This window comes from Alligator mississippiensis, chromosome 10, assembly GCF_030867095.1.
Source record: "Alligator mississippiensis isolate rAllMis1 chromosome 10, rAllMis1, whole genome shotgun sequence".
Lineage (NCBI taxonomy): Eukaryota > Metazoa > Chordata > Crocodylia > Alligatoridae > Alligator > Alligator mississippiensis.
This window is the reverse complement of record NC_081833.1, coordinates 47,036,005-47,045,452: the sequence shown is the minus strand read 5'-3', so window position 1 is coordinate 47,045,452 and position 9,448 is coordinate 47,036,005. Positions and strand designations below refer to the sequence as shown.

At 52.0% G+C, this 9,448-nt stretch overlaps 1 protein-coding gene across 8 annotated transcripts in view; it reads left to right on the top strand.

Annotated features, from left to right (window-relative positions):
* Positions 1 to 155: 155 nt before the first annotated feature.
* IRX5 (iroquois homeobox 5) overlaps positions 156 to 9,448 on the top strand; it is a 49,120-nt gene continuing 39,827 nt past the window's right edge. For 2 of the 8 annotated variants that reach the window (XR_009455254.1, XM_059713781.1), the window contains exons 1-3: positions 758 to 2,539; positions 3,751 to 4,156; positions 4,323 to 5,078. Coding sequence is in view for 6 of the 8 variants with exons in the window: in XM_059713781.1 (XP_059569764.1) it covers positions 2,291 to 2,539; positions 3,751 to 4,156; positions 4,323 to 5,078 (1,411 nt within the window). In the remaining 2 variants the exon portion in view is untranslated. Of the gene's footprint in view, positions 584 to 757; positions 2,540 to 3,750; positions 4,157 to 4,322; positions 7,499 to 9,448 lie in introns of those variants that run through there. The other 6 variants (XM_019497515.2, XM_019497514.2, XR_002093527.2 and 3 more) reach the window with 4 other exon arrangements.

Here is a 9,448-nt window from a genome sequence, read left to right as displayed (position 1 = left end):
CTTAGCGAAAACCCACCTTGCCTCTTCTCTCGCCCCCAGGAGAGAGGAGGAAAAAAGAAAGGAAAAGGCATTTGGTGGACATCTGGGCAAAACACACACACATACACACACACACACACACGCACGTACGCACGCACCCCGCGCGCACATGCCCATGTTGCAACCCCAGGATTTTCCAATTCAAAAGAAACCCCCGACGCCCATCTCCGCTCCCCGTGTCGGGACTCTCGCTCTCTAGGCAGCACATGGCGTGAATTAAGCTTTACATGTTTGGAGCTCCAACGTTTGGGCTGGCGTTTGTGTGCTGGGATCTGGCTGTTGTTGGCAGCAACATTTTTGCTGTGGTTGAAGCGGACACGCTTTGCCAAAGTGAGAAGGCACATGCTGGAGGGAGCTCCCAGCGCGCGGGGCAAGCCGCCCGGGTCTGCCAGGAGCCGGCGCATGTTACGCGAAATCTCTCAGTCTTGGGCACCGCTGAGGGTAGCCGGGAGCGGGGTAATTAGATCGAGCGAGCGCTCGAGTAAAGCGAATTAAAATGCAGCCCGTGTGGGAGCGGCGCCGGCAGGTCTGAAAGGGGACCCAGGTAAGAACATCACAGGATTCAGCCCCACTGGTGGGGGCGGGGTGCTGGCTTTACTGGAATGAGTGGGTGCGGGGGAGCCCACAGCTTGCGGGGGGGGGGGGGGGGGGCTTGCATTAGCAGCGGTGGGGGAAGCAAGCGAGCGAGAGAGAAGGGAATAAATCGGGATATGTTCCTGTTGGGAAATATATCTGGTGGAATCAAAGGAGATTACATCCTCTGATCGGCAGGGATTTAGCCTGGTTCATATGGTTTTAATCTGCTTTCGCTTCTACCCTTTTATGAGTTTTAGAGAAAGAAATAAAAAATACCTGGTTTATTCTCTTAGATCCTCTGGTAAACCCTCATTTTGAAGACTGTCTCCCACCCCTCCTCTCCTTCCCCTCTCCACCCCTCCCATCACCCCCCCCCTCCCCCCCAGCCCCTTCTTCCGGGACTGGTACCGAGAAAGAATAAATTACTCCATTTTCACACAATTTAAAGTCACGTCTTTATGATTCCTTTAAGAAGAAGGGGAGGAAAACCCCCTCGAAACCTCCGATTTGGAAAACATCGGCTCTTCCCCGTGGGGATGGGGCGGCCCGGCGTGTCGCAAATCTGGTCTATTGCACATTTCACTTAAAAAAAAAAACAACCAAAAAACTGCAACAGGTACAGGCGCTGGGGCACATCCGCTCCCGGCTCCCAGTCCCCGCCCGGTGAAATCAGCAGCCCAGCAACCTCCTTGCCCCGGCTGGGGAATAAACGGGCAGCGCCTTGAAGCCTTTAAGAAAGATACGGATCAATCAAATTGTATTGCATAGGGTGTGTGTGTGTGTGTGTGTGTGTGTGTGTGTGTGTGTGTGTGTGTGTGTGTGTGTGTGTGTGTGTGGACACCGCAGCTGCAAAGGAGGTATCTATAAACAGCAAGTGTTGTTATTTTTAACCCCCCTAGATCCTGGCTGTCCAGGAGCCTTTTTCTCCTGAAAATGGATTTTTTGGCTGAAATAGAAAGTCTCTTTTCTACTTCCCGCCCCCCCCCCCCTTTTTTTTTAAGCGCTCAGTGCCAGTGACCGGCTCAGGGGCGACGGGAGAAGGCAGCGAGGGGGGGTGGGGGGGTGAATGGCTGATCAATCCTATTCAATATTTTTTCATCAAGGGATTGGCTTGCATTGCAGCGCGGCCCGGCTATAAATCAAGAGGCAAAGGCGCTGGCTCCGCGCGGTATTTAGCGCAGGAAGAAAGTTGGAGCTGATGGCACGGGGCTCGGCTGCGATTGCCATCCAGGAGCCGGCGCACTTGAGCCTGCGAGCTGGAGAGGCGAGGCGAGGCGCAGCGCTCAGCTCTCCCGCTGGTTGGGCTGGGCTGTGGCGGCCGGGCCAGCGCCTGCCATTCCTTCCACTGACAACACCCCGCGAAGGAGGAGCCTCGCCGCGCCGCGTACAAGGCGTCAGCAGCCTCAGTTTCCAACTTAGCATCTTGGCAGGACCTTTCGGGAAGCAAAAAGCAACAGCGAGGGGGGAAAAAAGCCCCCGGGTCTGAAGGGGGAGGAAAAGCACCCAGAGGCCGCGGAGCTCGCGAGCGCAGGGAGCCTAGCCGAGGCCAGGTGCGCGGCGCGGCTCCGCCGGCCCTGCCCCGCTGCCCAGGGGCTCCCGCCCGGGCGGCTCCGCCACCCCCGGCAGCGGCAGCTCCCGGACAGTCTGTCTCCTGGGTATATGTCTGTGCTTGGCCATGTCGTATCCTCAGGGTTACTTGTACCAGCCGTCGGCTTCCTTGGCTCTCTACTCTTGCCCGGCTTACAGCACCAGCGTCATCTCCGGCCCCAGGACCGATGAACTTGGGAGATCTTCCTCTGGCTCCGCTTTTTCGCCTTATGCCGGATCTACAGCCTTTACCGCCCCTTCTCCGGGTTACAACTCCCACCTCCAGTACGGCGCGGACCCGGCTGCAGCTGCTGCCGCTGCCTTCACTTCGTACGTGGTAAGAGCAGCAATGACCCCCCACCCCCTCCCCTCCGCCAGCCGCTAATGGCAACCACTTCAGCCCGCATCCCCTGCAACTTGGGGCTTCTGTGCACACACTGTTGCTACATCAAAAGCCTCCGTGTTGCTGGGCCGGGGGGGGGGGGGGGGGGGAAACAAGAGCATAATGATTAATAAAAAGTATTGTGTTTTCAATGAAAGCTAGCGCATAGGGAAGCCTCCGAGCCGGCCAGCAAATTCAGCCGAGACGAAGCTTTTACTCTGGGGGAAAGAAAGAAAGAGCCTAGCTGAGCTCCCCCTTCCTTGTTTTATTTTCTGCGTGTAGAAAGGGGGGGGGGGGGGGCACCATAAAATAACCCAAGCAGCCAGCCCAGCTCAGCCAGCCCCTCCGCGGGGAAGGCACAAAACACCCGACTGGTTAACAACACATACAAGTTTCTGCTGCACCGTGTTTATTAGGCTTCCCTTCGGCTGCAGACATCCCGAGCCCGGCTCTGCAAGCCCATTGGGAAGCCTAAATAATAATAATAATTATTATTATTGTAATCAAATGGGTGATTTGTTTTCCTTCCCCCCTTTCCATTCTGTTTATATTTGTGATCCTGGAGCAACGTTGCAGCAGTTAGGGCCAGGTCAGGGCTAGTATCTATCTATCTCTCACACACTTCTAAAGGCGAAAATAATGCACCCCCAATTGGGTTTCATCTAGCTTCGCCTTCCTCCCCGGCCCAAGCGTGTCCAAGCCCCGGCAGAGGGGACTTCGCTTTCTGCAGGGGGTTGAGCAGACTTTGCCTTCCCCGTCCCTGCTGCGGGCCAGAAGCTCCACGGCGGAGGCGCGGTGGCTGGCGAAGGGGCCGATCACTTGGCGAGAGCAGCAATGTGCTTGTGCTCAGCGGCCGATCAGGAGTGGACTGAGCCCCGCAGGGGGCAGGGGGGCCTGGCGCTGCTCGGCTCTGCGAGGGGAGGCGGGTGCTGAGCTGCTGGGAGCAGAGTTAGCTTTGCGCACACAACTTCTAGGCCCTTTCTCCCTTCGTGCGGGAGCAGCGAGGAGAGGCCGGTCCCAGCTGGAAGAGGTTCCCTAACCCGATCGCTTCTTTGGAGGGGTGTGTGGGAGGGGGGCGGGGGATGGTCTCCCCACTCTTTTGCCCCTGTCCCCTGCTAGCAGAGATCTGACCTCCCGGCCCTGTGCTGGCTCCCCTCTCTGTGCAGGGCTCTCCCTACGACCACACGCCGGGCATGGCGGGCTCCCTGGGCTACCATCCCTACGCGGCCCCCCTGGGCTCCTACCCCTACGGGGACCCCGCGTACCGCAAGAACGCCACCCGCGACGCCACCGCCACGCTCAAGGCCTGGCTGAACGAGCACCGCAAGAACCCCTACCCCACCAAGGGCGAGAAGATCATGCTGGCCATCATCACCAAGATGACCCTCACGCAGGTCTCTACCTGGTTCGCCAACGCCCGGAGGCGGCTCAAAAAGGAGAATAAAATGACCTGGACCCCCCGGAACCGGAGCGAGGACGAGGAGGAGGAGGAGAACATCGACCTGGAGAAAAACGACGAGGATGAGCCCCAGAAGCTGGAGGAGAAGGGGGAGCCCGAGGCCCCGGAAACAGGTAGAGGAGGAGGGCGTGGGTGCCGGGGCAAGGACCCGGGCGATCGGGGGTGCTGGGGCTCCGGGGGCTCGGAGGGGATCAGCCCTCCGACGGGGGGAGGGAAGGGTAGGGGCTGAGCACGGGGCAGCGCTCACAGGCTCGATGTCCCCCCCTCTCGCCCCTGCAGGAGCGGAGCCGAAGGCGGCGGCGGGCTGCGAGCGGCTGCATGAGCCGCCCAGCCCGGCGGGCAAGGAGGCCGAGGGCGGCCTGAGCGACTCGGACTGCAAGGAGCCGGCCGAGGAGGGGCCGCCCGGCGGGGCCCCCAAAGCGGCCGCCCCCTCGCCGCTGGGGCCGTGCGCGGCCGGGCGGATGCTGCAGCAGGCGGCGGCCGCCGAGGAGCTCCAGCACCACGCCCCGTACCGGCCCCCGGCGGCGGCGGAGCTGCACCCCCTGCTGCCCTCGGCCACGGGCACGGGCACCGGCACGTCGGTCATCCACTCGCCGCAGCAGGCGGCGCTGGCCAAACCCAAGCTGTGGTCCCTGGCCGAGATCGCCACGTCCGCGGACAAGTCGAAAGAGGCCGGCGGCGGCGAGGGGTCCCCGGGCGCGGGGCAGGCGCAGGGCCCTCCCCTGGCGGGCGGCGGCGCCTCGCGGTCCCCCGCGCGCTCGCCGCCCGCGCAGTGCCCCTTCCCCAGCAGCGCCGTGCTCTCGCGGCCCCTCTACTACACGGCCCCCTTCTACCCGGGCTACACGAACTACGGCACTTTCGGGGCCCTCCACAGCCACCCCGGGAGCAACGCGGCGGCGGCCCCCGGCACGCATTTCAATGGATTAAACCAGACTGTCTTAAACCGAGCAGAGACCTTGGCTAAAGAAACTAAAATGCTCAGGAGCCAGTCCCAAGTAGATCTTTGCAAAGACTCGCCCTATGAGCTGAAGAAAGGTATGTCCAACATTTAATACCGCCTTGTTCTCCCGCAGCCTCCCTTGAGGCAACTCGCGTTGGGGTTTTTTTTTTAATTTATTAAAAAAAAATAAATTGCTTTGGCAGTTATTTTTCCACTACCGAGAGAGACAACGCAACCAAGCAAACAACCAACAGCAGCGGCACAAATAATCCCCCCCACCCTTCATTCAAAAGTTTTTTCTTAGCTTCTTGGAAGTGGTGGAGTAGAAAAGACTCAATCATGTCTTAAGAGCAGCAGCAAATCCCCCACACACGCACGCAAGCAGGCAGGAGGAAAGATTTATATTGAATCGGATTCTGTATATTTAATGTAGCTCTTTTGTATTTAAATGGCTCAGACGAGATCTTTTGAAGTAAATTATGAAATCCAGACACCTGTACAGGCATTCATGTTGGGTTTTTTTTGGTAATATAAATATATACATTCTGTGTCTTTTTTCCAAATTGTTTCATAGTTTTATATATATATATATATATATATATATATACACACACACACACACAAGTTTAATTTAATTTTTTATGCCTCTTGATTTTTTCCCCTTGGTTGGAAACTAAAGTATAATGGGGAGGGGAGGGGGAAAGGAAATAGGTTATACTTATTAGACACAAGCCCTCCCCCCCGCAGTCGCCTTTGTACAATGCAAATATTTAATTAAAAGATTTTTTTTAACAGAAGCAAAGCCACTTTTTTTTTTTACACGAGAAAAAAATCAATATATAGCCGGTAACAGAAGAAACATTAAGACAAAATGTTTAAAAATACGTTTAAAAAGCAAGTGTGTATGGGGGGGGGGTAATTTTAAACACACTAAAAATAATCACTGCAAATGATTTCCACAGTGACAGATAATTTCTAACTGTTGGGAGCTTTGAGCACCTGATGGCTGTGGTAGTTTAGGCTAATTTGGGAGGGTGGGGAGGGAAATGTAATCAAGCTCTGGAAAGCTGGTACAGCAGACGCTGAAGAAATTATGGATTTGGGGACAAAATAGGGAAATATACACAAGTATTTGACAGAACCACCGAATGGAAGTATAGTACTATCCTTTAACCTAATTACTTCCAATCAGTGTCGTGTTTTATGCAAAGTAATCAGCTGGTGAACTTTGCTAATGAGTTCGATTTTATGCCAGATTTAGTCCTTATTACTATTTCAAAGGTGCTGCAGAGTTATTAAGGAGAGAGCCGGGGAATACACATTAAAATATACACCAGGGGAAAGACTTTTCCCCAATTCATTTTTCCCAGAATTTAGCATTGATATATTTGGTTAATTTGATTAAATTAGTGCTCCGTCACCGCTGCATATTGCAGGCATTGATATGACTTGTAAATCTGTCTGTCCGGAGATTACCATATATAAACGGAGTTTAAGGGTCGGACCGGATTGGAATGTTTCCCCACATTCACAGGTAGGTGTCACACTTGTCCTGGATTTCCATCCTACCCACTTTGAAGCTGGTGCTAAAAAAGAGCGAGACAGAGAGAGAATAGAAAGAGAGCGTAGTCGATGCTCCCTTCTAGCAGTCAATTCCACAGGCAGCCTGGAAAACAAAGGAAGTTGGATTTCAGCTTTACCACGTACAAATTGGGCTAGGAAAGTTCATGCCTGGGTAGAATCAATTCAAAAGTGTTCACAGCTCTCTTTTTGAAGGAAACGACCAAAAAAAACCCAAAAACCCATTAAAAAAGAAATGCCCGCGCATTTGCTTCGCTCTAAACTCAGTCAAAAGAAAAGCAAAACTCTAATCAAGTTTGATATTCTGCAAACTCTCATTCGGTTCTCAGATCTTGCCTCTCCTCCCTGGCTGTTTGGTTTTTGTTGGGTTTTTTTTGGGGGGGGGGGTTGGTTTGGGTTTTTTTGTGTGTCTTTTTTTCCCCCCTTCAATTAACTAAGCAGTGTGTTTTACTGGAGAGCGAATTTCCAACATTTCCCAAACTGGTGCAGTACAGAGCGGTGGGAACAAATTTGTTATATTTGAATCGGATTTTGTGGGAGTCACTTGTATTCGAGCATATCAATGACATTAATTTGATTGGGATATACCTGGTACCACACGAACCTGATGGTACTGAAAAAATCCTTCCCCTCCGCCCCCACTCCCGGTTTGTTTTTACAGGGCAGATCATTATTATATAATCTCTTCAACTTTGTCGGAGCTATTTATTAGTTGTAACAGGTTTATTCATGAACATTTACAGGATTTTAAATAGTAGTTTGTATATTATGTTTTAAAGATACATTAAATGTTCACTTGCTATACGATCTTTGTAGATCATCTGGTTTAAAGTCAAAATTGTTTCGAGTTCAAAGTGTAAATAATCAAATATTCATGGGATAATAGTATGTTATTTTGTCACTTTATAAATTATAAATGATTTTTAAAAAACAATTGATTTCCACAATCGGATCATTTATTTACACTCGGGGGAAAAAATTACACTGAGGGTTTTGTTTTGTTTGTTTGTTTTTTCTTGAGAATAAATCAGACTCATTCAACTCACCTGCCTGGTTTAAAACAACAGAAAGTTTAGCTACTTTTAGATGAGGGGCAAAACAGTGACATTAATTCGGGAAACTATGTTAGTCTTAAAGTAAACCACTTAGCATTTTATAAAATCTAGTTCTTCTAAGGTGGACATTTAGGGAAAGATGGACATTAATATTTCTGCTGAACTCTAGATTAAAACTTCCGCTATTCTAGGGATGCTTCATAGACAACAGGTTATGCAGTTATACAACCCTTTGTACTATTAATTGGGGTTTGATGAGTCCTTTAGCTATATATTTTTAATTGTCGCTACGTCTTTTCCCTAGATGAGCTTGCTACCTCTCGAAACAGCAATAACAATACTCTACTTTGGGAATAAGTTTACTAGCCTCATTTATTCAAAAACCCTTATAATAAGGGGTATTTTGAACAGTCTGTCAGAAATCTCAATAGGGTTTTCGTTTGATGTATAAATTCCTGAGGGAATTAATCTATTTCCTCTAGGTTGCACCTATTCAACTTGCTGTCTATTTTTACCTAGATAAGCCTGAACTACGGTTGTATTAAATCGTCATTTCTAATAAAGTAACTTCCCTCTTTCCCTCTCCATAAAAGACATCTGCGGTATAATTTTTGTCTTAAAATAACCATGGTGCTATTTAAAAAATAATAATACGAGAACATCCCCCCCCCCCATAATAATACAGGGAAACAGCCTTCCTAGCTTTGGTATAAGGAGAAAAGCCCAAATTCTGCAACAAAATATAATCTTTATGGAGACTAAAGTTGGAGCCTGAAAATTCACTAGTGACTTTTGAAATGCTACTGTGCTTCTAAACATCGCCATGCTAATACAGCGGGATTTAGGATGACCACAGGGCTAATAGCCAGTTAGCTGCTCGTGTGTATACATGCATGCTGTGTGCACCTATCCTAAACAGAGGAGTTTGACTGTATTTTGTTATGATAAACATTTAAATTAATTTGAGCTATTTGCTGTAGAGATTTGGGACACAGGAGGGTTTCTTTCCCTGCTGCACAGGATTTGGTTGACGCTTTAAATGCAGAGCAGATGAGAAACTTGGAATGGTAGAGAAGGACTCTCTCAGATCTGGTTACAGGGAGAGAGTAGTTAAAAAAAATCCACACGTATATTTGCCTATAGTCAATATAAGGCAGATCACTCTATCCTTATGGGGTTTCCCTGACAGATTTCTTGAGTGGGGCGCATGTGGGTGGATTTCTTTGATGGATAAACATGTCAGTTTTTCCCACCTGCCTGGCTCATGCCGCCCTGGACGTCTCAGCGCTGGCAGAGGGCAGGAACTCCTGAGCCCGGGCTGCGGGGTGGGGGGACTGGAGGGAGGCAGCCGGAGCCAGGGCGGTCTGTGCCCACGTGTGTGATGGGGATAGCAGTGCGCAGGGGACGGTGTTCCCAGGCTCGGATCTGTGGCGCCCGGGCACTACGGAGCGGTCTCTCTTTGCCACCTCACTGCGGGCAGGTGAATCGAGCCGGGGCCCTATTAAGCTCCTCTCCCAACTCCACCGGCCCGGCTCTGCCCGCCGGTCCCCGCGGCTGCGGCTGTAGCCAGAGCTTGGAGGGGAGCCCCCGTCAGAAGTAGCCCGGGCTGGAGCGCTCAGCGGGGCTGGGAGGTGTCGGGGGGCAGGGAGGGAAAGTCGTGGCAAAGTTGCTGCTAGGGGGGGAAGAGCATGGGCGGACACGTCGCTCGCTTCCCACGAGTGCCCGTGTGCTCTGTCGGGCCACCGTGGCCCCGGGTCCCCCGCGGCAGCCCGGCGCTCGCCTGCCCCGCGCCGCTCGGATCCAGCTCTAGCCGTCTGCCCCCCAAAGTC